The 19,189-nt window shown below is 40.8% G+C and overlaps 2 protein-coding genes across 11 annotated transcripts in view; one reads left to right on the top strand and one right to left on the bottom strand.

Annotated features, from left to right (window-relative positions):
• IMMT (inner membrane mitochondrial protein) overlaps nucleotides 1-6,538 on the bottom strand; it is a gene marked incomplete at its 3' end in the record, with an annotated part of 41,666 nt that extends 35,128 nt beyond the window's left edge. For 5 of the 9 annotated variants that reach the window (XM_081068329.1, XM_081068328.1, XM_081068332.1 and 2 more), the window contains exon 1: nucleotides 6,358-6,494. In XM_081068329.1, the coding sequence (XP_080924455.1) occupies nucleotides 6,358-6,402 (45 nt within the window). In that variant the 5' untranslated portion in view covers nucleotides 6,403-6,494. Of the gene's footprint in view, nucleotides 1-6,357 lie in introns of all 9 variants that reach the window. The other 4 variants (XM_081068331.1, XM_081068335.1, XM_081068327.1 and 1 more) reach the window with 4 other exon arrangements.
• On the top strand, nucleotides 6,360-18,783 carry MRPL35 (mitochondrial ribosomal protein L35). Of its 2 annotated transcripts, none has more exons than XM_081068347.1 (5): nucleotides 6,360-7,112; nucleotides 9,578-9,661; nucleotides 14,835-15,024; nucleotides 15,678-15,822; nucleotides 18,514-18,783. In XM_081068347.1, exons 2-5 carry the CDS (start codon nucleotides 9,619-9,621, stop codon nucleotides 18,700-18,702), a joined length of 567 nt encoding a protein of 188 aa, XP_080924473.1. In that variant the 5' UTR covers nucleotides 6,360-7,112; nucleotides 9,578-9,618; the 3' UTR covers nucleotides 18,703-18,783. The 2 variants fall into 2 exon arrangements, with proteins under 2 accessions (XP_080924473.1, XP_080924472.1); XM_081068346.1 differs by having other exon boundaries at nucleotides 6,601-7,112; nucleotides 9,545-9,661.
• The last annotated feature ends 406 nt before the right edge of the window (nucleotides 18,784-19,189 follow it).

The following is a 19,189-nucleotide window of genomic DNA, read 5'->3' as shown; positions in this document are numbered from 1 at the left end:
AATGAGAAAAAAGCAGAAATTATTATATCATGACTCTAATAGGGTTATCTGAAACAAAAGCTTTTGATTTTGTTTTTTAAATTAAGTATTGTCTCTATTAGCCTACTATCATATTTTACGTAGCATTTAATATCCTAAATCAATTTTAAAAAATCAGAAAATTTAAGTTTTTCATGGTTGTAGCACCCAATAGTCCCTAGCCACCATAGTTTAGATTTGCCTGTTTAAAAAAATTGGTGTCTCTTCTGCCATGCAAGGACACAGCAGGAAGATGGCTGTCTGTGACCCAGGAAGTGGGCTTTCACCAGACAACAAATCTACTGGCACCTTGATCTTGGACTTCCCAGCCTCCAGAACTGTGAGAAATATTGTTGTTTAATACACACACACACACAATTTGATGTCTCTAAGTCTCTCTTAATCTATAGGTTTTCCTCCAATAATTAATTTTTTGCTTGACCTGTAGAATTTTCTACTGATTGGTGCAATTAACTTGTTCCTGTCTTCTGTATTTCCTATAAACTAGAGTCAGATCCAGACACTTGCTCAGATAAAGGTTTACCCTCTTTGGCAAAACTTAAGGTGGTGTTGTGTTCTTTCATCAGGAGACACACAATGTCAGGTTGTCTCTCTTTTTGTGATGTTACCTAATTAAGGAATGAGCAACATGTGCCCGGCTAGATTTCCCGTTTGTGATGGAGCAGTGACTGCTGTGTGCCCCATTCTCTGCCTTTTAAATGGGAGTGTCTAGACTGCCTGTCACACTAGATTGTACATTGGATGTATGGGGAGCAGAGAACTTCTCTCTAGTTGACAGTTCTTCAGACTGAAAGAAAAGTACTTAGGGGGCTGTGTCCTAAGGATGACATCCAAAATGTCTTGTTTGCAGAGGAATCTGACTTAGATGACAAGATCCTGGTGTTTTACGCCTGATGCTGTGATGGAATGAGATTTTGGAGGGTTTTGAGGAAGGCTGTGAATGTATTTGCACGTGGGAGGAATGTGAATTGTGGATAGAGGGCAGATTGTATTGTCCAACATTGACTGCAACAATATTGCCTGCACCACATGCTCCTCCAGAATCTTACCACTCCTCCAAAATGAGTTCAATGTACCCTCCCCTTGAACATGGGCAGGACTTTGTTGCTAAGTTACCAATAAAGGGCAATGAACGTGATGCTCTGGGACTTCTGAGACTAGACCATAAAGGGGGACACAGCTTTTGCCCCGCTAGTCTCCTATCACTCTTGGAACCAACCCCGCTGCCACACTGTGAAGAAGCCCAGACATACGATGCCTCACGTAGGTGTTCCGGCCGACACGCCCAGCCGAGGTATCAGCTGCCACCACTATCAACGAACTGCCAGACCGGAGAGAGAGGAGCCTATGAGACGACTCTATGCCCAGCCACTGTCTGACGACAACCTCATGTGGGACAGAGCCCAGGGGAGCCCAGGCAACCGCCAGAACTGAGACGATAAATAAAAACTATTTTACGCCAAGCTCAAGGTGGTTTATGTAGCTATAGCTAACCAGAACACTATCTTTATGAACTCATGAATTCAAACACTTTTGATGGATTTTAACCAGTTGTAATTATCCCTTTGAAAACTTAACATTGTCCCATATTTGGTCAATGAATGCCACTTCAAGTTTATAATACAATATATATCATTTTACATTATTTTAATTATATATAGCTCTGCCTCTATACCTCAGGCCACCCAAAGAGCTAGTAACAAGTTTTTTCCCCCTGTGTGTAGTAAAATTCACTTATAAAATACACCACTTTAAAGTGTATTAATTCAGTGGTACATCCACAATGCTATACAACAATCATCACTACTATCTAATTCTAGAACATTTTCATCACTCCAAAAGGAAATTCTTACACCAACAACTAAGTAGTCTCTCCATTTTCCCCTCTCTCCAGCTCCTGGCAAACACTATTCACTTTCCAGCTTTACAGATTTGCCTATTTTGAGTATTCTGTATAAATGGAATCACAATATGTGGCCTTTTGTGCCTAGCTTCTTTCACTTGGCATATTTTCAATGTTTATCCATGTTGTTACATGTGTCATGTGTGTAGCATATACTTAATTTCTTTTTATGGCTGAATGTAAATTTCATCACATGCATATATCATATTTTGTTTAGCCAGACATCAGTTGGATATGTGGGTTGTCTCCATATTTTGGCCAATGTGAATAGTGCTTTGAATACTCATCTGCCCTCAAAGGCAGTTTTCTTCATCCTTCTAGCCCCAACTGGGTATCACCATAGGCGAAATTCTATGAAGGCCTCCATAATCTCCGTAAGAGCTACAATTAAAACAAAGTAGGGTAAGGGTAAGCTCAGAGTGATGCAAGGAAGTAGAGAGTGGTCAGAAGAGAGCGGTCAGAAGAGAGTGGTCAGGGAAGATATCTCTGAAGGAAAGGTGATATTTAGAAAATGAGTGAAGTGAGCTAAGCACTGTGGGAAGACTTCATGGTAAAAGAAACAGCAAATGAAAAGGCAAAGAGGTATGTTGTACTGGAGATATCAGAAGGACAGAATGAAGCAGAATAGAAAAATGAGATCTGCAAACAGCCAGATCATGGGCAGTCTAGGGGTATAGTCGAATTTAGATTTTATTCTGAAGATGATGGGATGTCATTGAAGGGCATGACATTATCTGAATGCTTAAAAAAAAAAAAGCCTTTATTAACTACTATGTAAAGAACTAACTCTAGGAGGGCAATAGAAAAAGCAGAAAGACCTTTAAGATGAACTTTGAAGAAGTAGAAAGGATTTTGACAAGTGGTTATTCTACATTAAGTTGACAAAAATCAAACAAGAATTTAAAATTTGAGTGCAAAGATCAAAAAAGGCTAGAAAGTCATCTGCTTAGGGATTATAGTTCTGAGAACTGATGTAATCCCAAGTAATAGCATAAAAAGAGGTGGGAACAACAATAAGGTATAACTACACGCGTATTGGCCAAAATCTTGAACACTGACAGAACCAAATGCTGACAAGGAGTTGGAACAACAGGAACTCTCATTCATTACTGCTGAGAATGCAAAAAGGTGCAGCCACTTTGGAAGATAGTTTGGCAGTTTCTTAGAAAACTAAACATACCCTTACCATGCAATCCAGCAATCGTGATCCTTGGTATTTACCCAAAGGAATTGAAAACTTATGTCCACACAAAAACTTGCACATGAATATTTTGAGTTTTACTTTTAAGTGCCAAAACTTGGAAGCAACCACAACATCCTTCAATAGGTGAATGGAAAAACTGTGGTATATCCAAACAATGGAATATTATTCAAGGCTAAAAAGAAATGAGCTATCAAGCCATGAAAATACATAGAAAAACCTTAAATGCATATTACTAAGTGAAAGAAGCCAATCTGAAAAGGCTACATACTGTATGATTCCATCTGTATGACATTCTGGAAAAGGCAAAACTACGGAGCCAGTAAAAAGATCAGTGGTTGCGGTAGTGATAAATAGTTAAAAAGCTATTTTTAGGACAGTGAAAATACTCTCTATTATGCCATAATGATGGAAAATGACATCACACATCTGTCCAAACCCACAGAATGTACACAAAGTGAACCCTAACGCAAATAAACTATGGACTTCGTGTGTTATGATGTGTCAAGTAGGTTCATCAGTTGTAACAAATGTCCCACTCTGATGGAGAACACTGATATTGGGGAAGGCTGTGCATATGTAGGGGTAGGAGGTACATGGGAAATCTCTGTACTTTCCCTCAATTTTGCTGTGAACCTAAAACTGCTCTACAAAAACAAAGCCTCAGAGAGAGAGAGTGAGAAAACACCTTGGGAGTATATTTAGAGGTACAGGAGGAAGCACACTCAACAAAGGAAAACAGGAGAGATGAAGGGTAAGATAGGCCCCAAGATATTACATGAGAAAAGCCAAAAAAAAAAAAAAACCCAAAAAATTTCACTAACCAACAGTATAAAACGCTACAGAATGATTGAGGAGATAGTAAGAATAAACCATTTTATAAAAGGGGGGGGGGGCAGTGGCTCAGGCAGTTAGAGCTCCAGGCTCCTAACTCCAAAGGCTGACGGTTCGATTCCCACATGGGTCAGTGGGCTCTCAGCCACAAGGTTGCCAGTTCAATTTCTTGAGTCCCACAAGGGATGTTGGGCTCCTCCCCCTGCAACTAAGATTGAACACAACACCTTGAGCTGAGCTGCCTCCTGGATGGCTCAGTTGGTTGGAGCGCATCCTCTCAACCACTAGGTTGACAGTTCGACTCCCGCAAGGGATGGTGGGCTGTGCCCCCTGCAACTAGCAACGGCAACTGGACCTGGAGCTGAGCTGCGCCCTCCACAACTAAGACTGAAAGGACAACAACTTGACTTGGAGAAAAGTCCTGGAAGTACACACTGTTCCCTGATAAAGTCCTGTTCCCCTTCCCCAAGAAAAATCTTAAAATAAAAAAAAAAAAAAGTTGTGGGGGAAAAAAATGTTGTAAGATAGCAGTTTTAGGAAGGTGAGAAAGATTGGTTGCAAGCTAAGTCTTAATCTGTTTTATTCTAATTTCCTCACTGGGAACCCAGCAAGGGGAAAATATTTTGATAAAGGAAAGAAAGGAAAAAGTAATTTTGGACTTTAGGGCAGACAGAGGGATCAGAGCACTGACAACTCTGATGTAACCTGAGGACAAAATAAGGAAAAGTGTGCCATTGAAAGGAGGGCTCCAAAGCCAAACTTCAACAATTCTGCCCTGAAAGGCAGCTCTACTTTCTTCATCCTTCTAGCCCCACTTAGGGACCACTGTATGTCAGATTTTAAGAAGGCCCCCATGGTCTCCACACCCTGCTGCTAAGGCCATAATTAGGGTTGTATGGCAAAAGGGATTTTGCAGATGTCATTCAAGTTACTAATCAGTTGACTTTGAAGTAATCAAAACGGAGGTTATCCAGGTGGGCGTGGCCTAATAATAGAAACCCTTTCCATCTGGGTCTAGAGATCAGAAACAGGGAAGTCAAGAGAGATTTTGAAGTCAAAGAGACCAGTTCCTGATAGCCTGCAAGAAAGCACACATTCGTGCTATGATCTGCCTCTGAGGACCTTGTGGCAAGGAACTTCAAGCAGCCTCTGGGAGAGAGAGGCTAGGCAAAGCTAGCAAGAAAAGAGAGTTCAGTCCTACAGTTATTAAATTATGTAAGGTACTCAATTATGCCAACAAACTACGTGAACTTGGAAGAGAACCCTGAGCTCCAAACAAGAACCATAGCCAGCACCCTGATGGCAGCCTTGTGTGACACTGGGCAGAGAACCCAGACCATTCATGTTCAGAAACTGTAAGATAACAAATGGGTGTTGTTTTAAGTTGCCACATGTGTGGTATTTGTTATGTAGCAACAGAAAACTAATACAGATCCCATTTAAGAGGCTGCTTCTCCTAACCGACAATGAATCCGGGGAGATAAGCAAATTTGAAAAAACATTGGCTTTTATGATTTCTATCTAACTCACTACGTCTAGGGATTTTGTTCCATTATAGCATGAGCACTGTTTTGCAATACAGCATTTTGCAAAATATCAATTTTCTGAAAACTATAAGCAATGGAAATAGGTTTACTTTTTAATTTTAGAAAGTTACTTTGATAATTGTGGAGAAATAAAACTGGGTATCTAGGTGCCTTGGATGTCTGCCAAAATTGTCCCAGCACCTTATCCCCAGGCTAATCTCAGAAATAAGCACAAGGTCATCACTACTGTCCTTTCTCAAGTACCAAGAGCTGGGACTCCATAAACTACAATCTTTCATTTTTGTTTAGGGTAAGAATGGCTGAGATGTTCTCAGCTACGAAAAGAAAACTCCCTCTGGAATAATTACAACCTTGACCCCTAAAACGCGGACTCTAACAATCCAAGCACCTGCTTATGAAAAATGCAAAAAGCTAAGGCTCTGCATTTCCTGCTGGGAACTGTAGTTCTACTCCTCGACCTTCAACCACTGGCTGCGCGAAACCTATCACGCGCTCAACCGGCGTCCCGGCTCCAGGAGCCGCGATTGGTCCTTGAATGGGGCAGGGAGGGCTTGATTGGATAAGTCCCCAAAGCCGAGCGTCCCGTCCTGCGCCCGCCTCCCAGCCATCTCCTTTCCACACCCCATCCCGCTTCAGCAATAACCCTCAAGGCATCCCTGTCCGGCGAAATTAACCGCGTGCCTGGCCCGTCCGGGACTCCCGTGATGAGGACGGCCCTGAGAGAGCCCCTCTGTTCCCGGGCCTAAGCGGAGCGAAAGCCTCCCTCTTCGTTTTCCGTCGGTCGCCGGGAGTCAGCTTCACCACGCGCTCTCTCCCGGCGCCCTCGAGCTCACCTGGGCTGCGGAGGTCACGCCGGAAAAGTGACAGGCCCGCAGCATCTCGGCGGGAGGACTGCACCGCGGGTATACTCCGGCGCTGCCGCAACGGCACTAATAGGGGAGCGCCTGCGTCCGTGCGTGCGTGCGTCCGCGCCGCCTCTGCGCCGGGCGTATCGGCGGACATTAACGCCACTGCGCACGCGCAGCTCCGAGATACCAGCGAGCCCTCCCCTGGCGGAAAGATTGATTTGTTCTTCCGGGTCGCGCTGGGCGTTCTGCTCGGTACCCCGAATCCGGGGTTACTACGTGAACTGGAGGGGAGGGTGGGCCTGTGAAACTTAGGCTTCGATCCGTATGGAAAACGGGTAGGCGTGACTCTTCGGAGAATTCAAACAAGAAAGCATCTCAGCTGTCTCTGTCCGATAGATATTTCGTAGAAAGGATTCAATTTGGCCAAACGGTGTCGTCTTGGCTTCCGCGTTTGTTCCGTTTGACAGCCCTTCTTCAGGAGTCTTCCTGATTGCGGGAGACGGTGAAGGAACCTTGGAGAGACCTTTGTGCGTAATGTGTCGTTCACGTATCTGACAAATGGCAGAGCAGGGACAGGCACCGAGAGTCTTCGGATTTCATAGCTTCTGCTCCTTCCAGGTTAAATCACACCGCTTTCTCCAAGTTTTTATTTTAGAAAGGTAATTTGGCCGCGGTCTGTTGGAAGATAAGAAGGTCAGTGCAAAAACACTTCAGGATATTCCACCGAGTCTGTAATCAAGGTACAACCTATTAATTATTGAACACAGTATTTAATACTATTAGTACAATGTCATAGACACTAAATGACTTGTGTATTGTGTTTGCAAAGTACTTTCGAGTCTTAACTACGCAATGTATTACAGTATGGTAGACAACGCTACTAATCCCATTTCTAAAATGGAGAAAGATTTAAAAATTATCTAAAATCAAATAATTATATTAGTATATGCTCAATGCTTTGAAAGGTACTTTTTAGTAATCACATTGCCCTCCATTTTCTATCACCATCACCTAATAGGCTGCAGAGCAATCTCCCATCTTTTTTAGTAATTTTAGCAATTGAGCTGCAATCTCCCCACCCGTCCCTGCCCACTGTTGACATGCTAGGTGATGCCAGTGTGATGACTTTTCTAACGCCTTGACCATAATCCTCTCAATGCCAACGAGCAATTTCAGTCTGCTCCAGCCATACTTTGGACCTGAATACCATTAGCAACTTTTCCTAATCTCTCATTTAACCACGTCCCTAATCCTCATTCTCCACATGCAGTTTATGAATTTTTGTTGGTTTTAAAATGGACTCTCCTAAAGTAACTCAGAAATTTAAATCACTCCCCTGTTCAAAAACTGCAGTGACTCCCACTGCCAACTCAAAGAACCTTTATGAAATGTCTCAAGAGTGCTTTTCTACCATATGTGGATGTTTCTAGGATCAAAGTGGCCACTGCAGGTGGAGATCAAGATAGCAGTAAGAGTGTTCCAAGCTCGTCACCCACTTATATGTCCTATAACCCAGAGAAACTGAAGGATAACCATCGCCGTGATTCTCAAAGTGGGATCTAGGATCCCTGGGGAGCCTCAGGCCCCTTCTCAGGGTCCATAAAATAAAAAAGACCTCCATAATATTAAGATGTTTGCTCATTCATTATCTCATAAGTGTAGAGCTTTCCAGATACCACAGAGCTTTCCAGATACCACAGATTGAATGCATAAGCAAATTTCAGAATCCAGCTTCCTATTAAACCAGACCTTAAGGTGATGTGCAATTAGGTTAAACAGTGCCACTCTTCACACTAATTTCTTTTATCTTGGAGTATTTTTTATGAAAATATGTTAACATGTGATAGGTTTATAATTGTTGTTTAAAAATAAGTGGGGTAGGCAGAATAATTATCCCCAAATTTGTCCACATACTCCTGATCCCTTGCACCTGTGAATATATTACCTTAAATGACAAAAAGGACTTTGCAGATAGGATTAAATTCATATCGAGATGAGGGTACTATCCAGGACTATCCTGGATTACCTGTGAGGGTCCTGACAAATGAAAGAGGGGTAGGAAGATCAGTCAGAAAAGAAGATATGACAATGGAATGAGAAGTCAGAGTGATGCAATTACTGGCTTTGAATATGGAAGGAGGCTATAAACCAAGGAGTACAGATAGCCTCTAGAAGATGGAAGAGGCAAGGAGGAGCTTCCAGAAGGAACACAGCCCTGGATGCCTTGATTTTAACCTGCGAAACCCATTTTGGATTTCTGACCTACAGAATTACAAGATAATAAGTCTTCATTGTTTTAAGCCACTAGGTTTGGGTAATGTGTTATAGCAGCAATAGGAAACTAATACAAGTATTAGTTTATTTTTAATTTTTTCAATTTTAATTTCCAGTATAGTAAATACTAATAAATATAATCCATATAATTAAAAGCTCTTTGGGGTCCTGAATTTTTAAACATGTAAAGAGGGTCTAACACCAAAAAGTTGGAGAACCACTGCTCTAAATAAATCCTGTGTCTTTCTGTCTTGGCTCCCTCTTCTTACCTTAACCCTTGGTGTTCTTACTGCCAAGAATGATCTTGCCCATGTTATAACCCTTACTCGTTTCAACAAGTCAATAGTGTCATATATTGTATATGCATGGAATCTCTTAGGCAACAAGGATGGGAGACAGGTTCATTGGGTTTTTTTGTTTGCATGAACATTAGAAAAAACATACAGTCACTAATTCCCAGGACTAAACTAAGGAAGGTAAAATTGTTCAGGACGAGTTGAAATTCTGTTCTAACAAATGACAGTCAGTGTTAATGATTAGAAAAAACGTGTGAGATATCCTTAGGAGGTTTACATTCACTTGATTATAATTGGAATTCAATTTTTAAAATAATTTTTAATCATGTTGCTATTTCTCATTCTTCTACCAGTTTTTGAAAAATAATGTTTTATTCTCTGAAATAAATTGAATAAAATGAGCAAAAAAATTGTTTCACGTATGTCGTGTGTATTAAATATTTTTCAATCAAATGTTCAATAAAAATTTATTGAGAGCCCACTATATGCCAGGCACTTGTTTAACAGGAGTGAAGGACATCCTGGCATATACAAGACGTTCAATAAAAATTGATTTGACCGTTCCTTTATTAATTTTTTTCCCTGTCTTTGACTCCACCCAGATTACTTTTCCTTAACTCCCCTTTGCCCTGAAGCTTTTAGATCCAAGCCGGCTGCCGTACGGCGGGGTGGCAAGATGGCGGCCCCTACATTTGCTAGTGCGGTGAGAGCAGCAACAGGTTAGTGGAAAGCAACGCGCTCGAGTTTTACGTTCACAGAAGGGGGGACTGGTGCAGGATGGAGTGGGGGTTTAGCGTGGAGGTTAACAGGAAAAAAAAAGGAGGGGATCACTATTTGATGCCAGAAGGTACCTAATTTTCTCCGGGGCTGCCTGCATGAGGCCGCCCAGGAGATCCCCGAGACTCTTGGACCTTCTTGGATCTGAGTGGCTCGTAGATTTCTCATCCTTACCGGCTCCTAGCCATTCCGCCTTCCCTCGAAAACAAACGAGGACAGGCCTGGAGGTGGGCGAGGGAAACAGAAAATCCCCACCTAATTTTCTGATTCAGAGGCTGGGATCCACCATTCACGACCGTTGACCTTGAAAACGTATCTCACAACCGGATTCTTCAGCTCTAAAACAGGGATAATGCCACCTACCTGAGGACTAAATGAGCTCCAGCATGTAAGGCGCCTTGAGTAGTGCCGGCACAGTAATTTCCTGTGTGTGGTATTCACACAAGGTACCGGGAGTGTGGCTGTTTGGCTCCCTCAGCCCCAGACACAAGGGCAGTCACAGGATTTCTTGATTGAGATGACAGGAATGAAGGCAACTTAATTTATTTGTCTAAGGATTTTTGCAAAAAATTAAACATTCAAATATGATAAGATTATCAGTAAATCATTCACAAAAACTAAATGATAAAATTCTGTGGAAGAATAGAAAGAAGAAAAATGCTACCATGTAAATTTTTCCAACTGTTATTCAAGAGCTTGTTTACACGGGGTATTTTTAAATTGTGAAATACAACAAAGAAAAATTTATGTAACATACATGAATCACTTAAATACAGGCTGTGCCTCATTTTGTGCTTTGTAGATATTGCTTTTTTTTTTTTTTTTTTAACGAATTGAAGGTTTGTGGTAATCCTGCATGGAGCAAGTCAACTGACACCATTTTTTCCAACAGGCTCAGATAATGGTTAGTATTTTTAAATTAAGGTGTGTGTGTGTGTGTGTGTGTGTGTGTGTGTGTGTGTGTGTGTGTGTGTTTAGACATGTTATTGCACACCTAATAGACTACAGTATATAGTGTAAACATAACTTTTATATGCACTGAGAAACCAAAATTCGTTGGACTTGATTTATTATGATAGTCACTTTACTGTCCTGGTCTGGAACCAAACCCACAGTATCTCTAAACTCTATAGCAAACATCTCTATAACTAACCCAAGTCAAGACATAGAACTTCCTCTGCACCCCTGTGAGCCTCCCCAGTCAAAGGTCCCTTTTTTTTTGCCAAATGTAAACACTATCTTCATAGGTTTTATTACCTTGTCTTTTTTGTATGTGATAGTTTTAGCACCTCTATGTGTGCATCTCCAAGTAATATATTGTTTAGTTCTTCTGTTTGTGTTTTCACATGAATGGTAGCGCACAGTATGTCCTCTTGTATCTTTTACTTTGGTAAATTCATTTTGCACGTAGCTGCAGTGCTTTCTCATTGCTGCTATATGATAGTCTCTTATGTGACTGCAGCACAATTCTCCATGTTACTGTTGATGAGTATTTGGGTGTTTCTAGTTTGGGACGATTAGGTACAAAGCTGATTGACCTCATGTCCTGGTACATGAGTGCTGGGGTTTCTCTAAGGTAGGGGTGTGTGTGTGTGTGTGTGTGTGTGTGTGTATTTATAAAACTAGCTGTGGAATTGCAGAATCAGAGAGTATGTATATTTTCAGCACTGCCTGATGCTGCCAAAGTGATACACTTATGTGAAATCACCCGAGCGCTCTATGCTTCACATCCTCACCAACAGTTGGTATTGTTAGACCTACAAATTTTTGTTAACCTGGTGTGTATTTAGTGGTGTCTCATGGTGGTTTAAATAGCATTTCCCTGATTAGTAATGAACATGAACACCTTTACACCTGTGTATTGGCCATTTAATTTCTCTTATGAAGTACCCACTTAAATATTTTGCCCATTTTCCTATTGTTTGTCTTTGTTGTTCTTTATATATTTTAGATATATAAACTTTCTCATTTAAATGTATTTCCAATATCTTCTACTCTGGCTTGCCTTTTTAGTTTATTTAAAGTATCTTTTGATGAAAAGTTCTTATTGTCATCAACTTGAATTTATTATTCTTGTGTTTTTTAAATAGATAACATAGGTGGGTATCAACTCACTGTTATCCCGTTGAAAATATTTAAGAGTGATGTGATAGCTTTTTTTAAATGTCAGTATTTTAAATATATTGGAAATTACATCCTTTTTAACACTTTAAACTATTTAAAATTTTAGATGTTATGTAAAATTTGTAGAAGGGTACATAATTTTTCAGAATTCTTTTAGAGGGTATAGGAGCAAAAAAGCTCAAAGACCATTACTTTAGACACTGTCGCACTCACTTCCCTGTCCCTCCCCCCATCCCTTTGATTCCTGCCACACAGGGCTATTTATAATTCTCCAAACGGTGTTACACTGTTTTTTGCTTTTTCACCTATGCTGCTTCTCCTGTTCCCTCTTATTCCTTATTCCCTCCTCTTAATCCTTCAAAACTCTAGTTTCGTGTCACACTTCCATTGTAAAAATGTCTGTGTTCTCCATACAAGAGTGTGCTTGAAGATATGCTGGTCTGTAGTAAAATGCCCAAACAGGGCAGAAGACTGAAGGAGCAGCTAATTACTGTCCTTCAGTTGTGTGCTGCCCTTTTGTTAAACACAGTCTAGTTTGACTCTTGGAGTTTTACAAGCTAAATCACATGGTTGGTCCACCAGAGGGTATGATGGATAAAGGCCCTCCCGGGGAGCAGTTCCCAGGAACTGCTTTCAAGCCAGGTTCACCCTTACTGTTGTTACAGTAACCACTTTTTCTAAGCTCAGTGTGTTTATCCCAGATTTCATCTTGTTAGTTTTGACCCATTTTTCTCGCTTACTGAGATCACTTTGAGTCCAGATGGTCTATCTTTTCAATAATATGTTTGAATGCCATGGTTCCCAGCTTATATGCAAGTTTAATAAACATGCTGTATGCAGCTTCAGGACCTTCATAAAAATTGGGGGGGGGGGAATGGAATCAGGGAGACAGGAATAGACTTTCACCAGGAGAATAGCAGTTGACTAATTTGGGATAGTTTCCAGTCAGCTTGGAATTTACCTAACTGTATTATTCTGCCCATATTTCTAGATTTCTTTAGGCTATAAATACACCTTTTCACATGCCTTCCTAAAGTCAGGATACACTGTGTCTAGACATTCCCATGATTTCCCAAGTTAGCGACTGTATGGAATGAAAAGAAGTTCTTTTTAAGGAACAGTTCACTCCTAGTTAATATATTTTGTTTTGTGCATTTCCTATTTATTTGTCCATTCTAACATTTTTTCTACACGTGAGCCTGTAGTTTACCCATTTATATGTTCTAGACTCTATCTGCTGACTTCTTTCACACTTGGTTTCCAAGAATTTCTGAGAGATTTTTAAATTTTTTAACTGAGATATATCAAGTTTTGAAGACCTGTAAAAACTGGGACATTTTCCTTCTATAATCTTCCTCTTCAATTCACTTAATCTTTAAAGATTACCTCCTAGCTTGTAATCACATCTGCTACTATTTTCAGTTCTTTTTTTTGTTTGTTTGTTTGTGGATTCATTTATTTGCCAGCGCTGAGAGAATTGGGGCAGGGGGCTCCCGGCTCAGAGTCCTATTTTCAGTTTTTTGAGATGTAATTTATTCATACCTGGAGCTTGAATGCTTGCACTGAATAGAGAATTGGACTTACAAGGGCCCGGTAGGTGTAAAGCTCTCTGACCGGTTTCCTGACTCTTGATTTCAGCTAACTCATTAATGTTTATGCTGTCTTTCTCAGTTTGAAAGTTATGTTTGATGGAGAACATAAAAGCAAAATAAGGGTGTTAAGTGTTCTATCTTCCTTTTGTCACCCGTTAACATACCGTCTTCGCTAAACATTCCTCAGCTCTTCTTTATTTTCTGCTATTAGCATTCATTAAATGATTTCTCTATGCCAAGCACTCTTCCTAACACTTTACATATTTTATCTCATTTAATTCTCATTACCTCCCCATTGTGAATTTCATTCAAATTTGAGGCAACTGGGGCACAGAGAGGTCAAGTAATTTGCTCATGGTCACACAGCTAGTAAGTAGTAGAGCTAGAATATGAAGCCAGTGTGACTCAAACTCTAGCACTTCACTTCTATACCACACTGCCCCTTATTTGTTAGGTGAAATCAGTGCAGTGAACAATAAGACAGTGGTCCTAAGCCCTGGCTGAGCTGCTGACTTACCCGTGGAGCTCGCATACCATAAAATTACCTGTTTTATGTGTACAGTTTGATGACTTTTAGTGAATTTAGGGAGTGGTGCAACCATGATCCCATTCCGGTTTTAGGACATTTCCATCATCCTATGGAGTTTTAACAACGTGCACATTCTTGAGTCCCACACTAGACTCAGAATCTACGAGTAGAGGCAGAGCTCTGAGTGATCAGCCTTGCAGACGTGGACTCAGTCTGGCAGTCATGTGAAGGACAGAGAAAGAGAACCGCGTTCAGTCCACACGGCTCGGCCCTTCAGGATCTGCCTGCCTCGTTTCCCACTGCTTCTCCCCCGGCGTCTCTGACACAGGCAGGCAGGCAGTGCCCACTCCACACATGTGCTTGTTTCAGCCTCCTTGTTTTTGCATGTTTTTCATCCTACCTGGGCTGTGTACTTCCTCCTCTCATGGCCTATTCATCTTCTAGAGGAGAGTTCAAACACCTCTTCTATTTTCTTTATCCTCCTCTTGCCACTCTTGGGTCTCTCCAGGGAGACAGGATCTGTGCCCTGCCATTGCACTGTGTGTGGTGGGAGTTCTGTCTCAGAGAGGAAGATCTGGCCGTGGGAATTAATGTTACGTTATTTTGTTCCGTACTGTTAAACATAGAACTAGGAACTCGTTGTGATGGTTGCACAACTCTGAATTTACTAAAAAGCATTGAAGAAGTAATTTTGCGGTATGTAAGTTATACCTCAGTAAGGTTGGTATAAAGCTCCACAGGTGAGTCTGACACTCAGGGCACATTAATAACGTATAACACTTGGTTGCCTTAATACAATTCTTAATTTTAAATATCTGATGCATATTCTGGAGAATCATATTAAGCATATGTGCTTCTCTGTCTTGACAGGAATCTTACGGCCCCTGAATATTTTGGCGTCTTCAGCCTATCGAAACTGTGCCAAGAATGCCTGTCTTAGTTCTGCGCTGTCCACCCAGCATTTTCGTCATATTCAGACTTCAATTGTTTCCTCTCCACCCAGATTTATCACGTCTGTCAGAAACCTGACATGTGGTCACACCGCAACAATCCTCAATAGGTAGGGTATATTTCAGTAAACGTGATGCTTGGACAAAAATTCTAAAATATTCATGCCTGCAAAGACATCTTAGAAGTAGATGATACGCTGTGTGTACCTGTAATTTATTACATAGACTTTGCTTGATGGAGTGGGAAAATCGGAGCTGGCATGCGTGTGCCGTATTGCCAGCACCAGACAGCACACTTCTGTGTTACAGGTGTGGTTTCCTGGGTGGCAGCTGTCAGCCAAAGTGGGGGGTGCACAAGATGCTCAGCATCCGAGGTGGGGCTCATGTGGCGTTCATTTCCTCAGCAAATATTTAGCTAAGCACACCTGGGTGCGAGCACTGTGCCTGACAGAAAGGACAAAATGATACCGAAGTAGGGGGTTATAATCTAGTGGGCACATGGATTAAAAACCAGATGATTAAAATATAATAGGATACATTCTCTCATAGGGATTGAGGGGGTAGATTAGGACGAGCTTGCAAGTTGGTGGTAGTTGTTATTCTTATTTATGCATAGTGTCATGGATCATTGGAAGTAACAATGTATATTAAAAGTCAGCTGTATTCCAGTGGAGCTGCGTTACCCATCTCTAAGTATAGAAAAAGATTTTTGTCCTTTAAGTCACCCTTGTGGCTGAGTTGAAATGTTTAAAATGTATTTTAGAGTGGGCCCGTTGCTTCCTAATGCCCTGAAGCTGCCAGTCAGAACTGTAACGTACTTCAGTTCACGAAAAGGCAAGAGGAAGACTGTGAAAGCTGTCATCTATAGGTTTCTTCGACTTCACTCTGGCCTTTGGCTAAGGAGGAAGGTGAGTCTTGACATTGTTACTTGATTGAAAAAGGAATGTAAGTGATTAAAACGAAGCAGAATTCAGCCTGTTCATTGACATAGCTTCCTCCCATCTTACCAGTAGCTGTGCTGGGCTTAAGTACTGGCGTGGCAGGCATCTCTTCATGTAGATGAATCCATGTGAAGAAAACATGTTTAAGCATTCATAAAACAAAGGATTATTCACAATGGTGAAAGTCTTCAATGGTCTTCAATGTAGGACAGGTTTATCCCAGGTGTCTTACGTGTCTGGCTTATCTAATGATGACCAGAAGCCCTGTGAAACCCGCAATGTGTGATAACCTTTGGGAGGCTCTGTGTAAGCCTAGAGTATTATTATACAACAGTGGGGACTTCAGCAACAGCATGGTCACAGGGCTCAGGTTTGGGGACAGAAGAGCTTTTCAGCCCACCTTGGATTGGATTCTCCAGGTGCCTTCATCTAATGGCGGAACATCAACCCCACATACACTTTGTTAAAACTTTCTATTCTGACTCTGGCCAGGGACCACAGCCTCTAAGGAGGACTCTGACACATTGTTACTGCTCTGTCCTCTCCCACAGCGTGTCATAAGCATGACTCAGCTTTCTCCTTCAATCTTTATTCATGGAAACAGAGTAGCTGATAATTAGAGCAGCAGAAGACCAGAGTTTTGCAAAACGATCTCTGAGTTTTGATAAGTATTCAAATCCTAATTCCCTTTCACTCCTTGGAAGTTAACAAATGATTCTTCAAAGATCAAAATTTGTTTCCTTGTAAAAATAAAATAATTAATTGGTAGGACTTTCTATTTGATAGGTTAAAAGGATTGTCTCCTATCCCATCAACAGCCCTAAATTTGTACATAAATAGGTTGACTCAGCTCATTTCTCATTGGAATAATACTGTGGTGGTTTCCTGCACGAGGCAGTGGAAACTCATGTCATCTCTAAGTAGCTGAACTAAGTAGTTAATAGTTCTGGATTTGGGAAATTAGGGACATTGGAAACATTTCCATGCCTTTGGTATCATACTAATTATTGCCAGGTCCTCATCTAACCCTAGATACAATGAAATGGGTGGTTTTCTTTGCCTTCCTTTCCATGTCCCTTTTATTGGGCCCTGAAACCCTCACGTTGTTGTAAAGGACCTGATCACATTTTCCAATCATAATACCTAGTCCACACTGAGGGCCCCTGGAAGTATTCCTTATGCAGAATGGCTTCCTTCATCGATGTCTGATTTTAAGGGGAAAACAAAAATTCTGGGTGAGTTAATTGACACTAATGTATAAAAACTGAAAAGTATTTCCTGTGGGACAGTTTCCAGGTGTCCCTCATTTTGATTGTTTATTCCCGGATCCTCCCACTTCTGAACCTAGAGATTGTCTGAAATGTTTTAAGTACTTCCATATTGTTGCATTCCACAGAATCATCTTCAAAGGATATGGGTGGTGGGGGGCGTAGGACAGCAGATGAGCTTTCTGAGTCAGAGATCCATCCACAGGGACCCAGTTTGGCTTGCAAACTAGGAAATCGTACAAATAGGGGATTTTGATTTGAATCTTTCAATTTAAAATTGCAACCAGCGAGTAGTAAAAATCTAATCTCTGGCAGTTTAAAAGCAGAACTCTTAAATAATCTGTCCTTATTTTTGAGCATCCCTGTGCTGTACAACTTGCTGGTCACAGTGACAACACTCCAGCATGTCAGAAACTCAAGGCACATTCTCAGCACTGAGCTCTGGTTTCGTTCAGTTAGTGTGGAGCCCTAAAGAGCTCTTGGCTTGACAGGACTCAGGGCTCTTACCAATAGCATGGGTTCTAGTCTCACCTGCCTGACACTTACTGTGTGGTTTGAGTTAGGCATTAATCTGGGTGGCACCTAACGTCTTTTCTAGTTTAAACAGGCGATGATTATAGTTTTTATGTTTGATCTTAATTTTCTGTTTCTTTAAAAAGACGTTCTTCAAAATTAATAATGCATGGTATATACGGCAGTTAGGCTAAACATATGGGTTAATCATTCCTTCACCGTCCCTAATAGTTTTACAATATGCATTATTTTTTAGAAAAGTACTTGCTATATGAATTGGTTCCTAGTGTGTGGAAAGAATAAATGAAGTGACAGACTAGAGAACTGCTTCTCAGCCCTTATAATACTTAGCGGCCTTAAATGAACACATATGTTATCAATCAACCCTTCATCATCCTCCACATTAGGAAAAGAAGCAGTGTTGTGGCGAAGAACTCTTACTAGTTCTCTGACCTCAGTCTGCTACGTAACTTTTCTAATCAATGGTTGTTTCTCTTAAACCTGTGAAATGAGAGAAATAAATGAAGATTGTTAAAGAGATAATAAGGTAATACATATAAAGTTAGCTATTATAATTCTATATCACTACCCTGTACTTCACCAGCAACAAAGATTTATTTAGCTTTATTTTCTGTGGTTTTAATTTAAATCTTTTTTTCCAAAATATTAAATCATTAATATTTCTGTTTCAAACTACACATGGTTGGTTTCTCTATCCAATGCTGATTGAGAATCACATCTTTCTGAGAAACACACCAGACCCTGTGAAAGTTTGGTCTTGGTGCCCATTAGGCCTGTAAACCATGGCTAGTAAAGCAATCTGGTGTTTCCTATATAATCTAATGTTCTAAGTGTCCTTGTAATATTTATCTAACAGGCTGGTTATAAGAAAAAATTATGGAAAAAGACGGCTGCAAGAAAAAGACGCTTGAGGGAATTTGTGTTCTGCAATAAAACCCAGAGTAAACTCTTAGATAAAATGACAACGTCTTTCTGGAAGAGGCGAAACTGGTATGCTGATGATCCTTATCAGAAGTATCATGATCGAACAAACCTGAAAGTATAGAAGTCTTATGATTTCCCAGTTATTGAACATTTATCTGTATAATGATGTCTTTGCAAAACTGAATAAAGTTTTATAACTTGACGTAAGTTGTACCAACTGATATGGAAACATTAAACTTCTCAAGAGTTTTAAAATTTAATGGATTAAACATTCCCAGATTTGTTCAGGGAAATAGAACTTTAAAATTATTGATTACTTATAACAAATAGTCATGGCTTAACTAGTTGTTCCAGTTAGGCTTATTTAGTTACAAGGAATCTCAAGTTAGGACAGACATAAAAAGACTCCAAAGCTAACAAGTCAGCTGAAGCAATGTGACCTCTTTTAAGGAAGGATCCATGCCTTGGAACTCAGGAAGCACCACACCACCTCCTTCTCCCACCCAGAACTAACCCCTAGGCTTCAGGAAGTGGCTCTTTAGGCTTGGGGTCTGCCATGCATACGGCTCAGTTCTTGTTAAATTGCTGGCTTCATTCTCTCTAGTCAC

Source organism: Rhinolophus hipposideros (assembly GCF_964194185.1).
Source record: "Rhinolophus hipposideros genome assembly, chromosome: 12".
Classification (NCBI taxonomy): Eukaryota; Metazoa; Chordata; class Mammalia; order Chiroptera; family Rhinolophidae; genus Rhinolophus; species Rhinolophus hipposideros.
The sequence above is the reverse complement of the archived record's forward strand: the minus strand, read 5'-3'. Positions and strand labels throughout refer to the sequence as shown.

Excerpts from the sequence above, each read along its gene's own strand:
- MRPL35 (XM_081068347.1), top strand. The coding sequence starts at position 9,619 with ATGGCGGCCCCTACATTTGCTAGTGCGGTGAGAGCAGCAACAG. Across the intron at positions 9,662-14,834 it reads TGCGGTGAGAGCAGCAACAG|GAATCTTACGGCCCCTGAAT; the intron begins GTTAGTGGAAAG and ends CTGTCTTGACAG. Across the intron at positions 15,025-15,677 it reads ACCGCAACAATCCTCAATAG|AGTGGGCCCGTTGCTTCCTA; the intron begins GTAGGGTATATT and ends AATGTATTTTAG.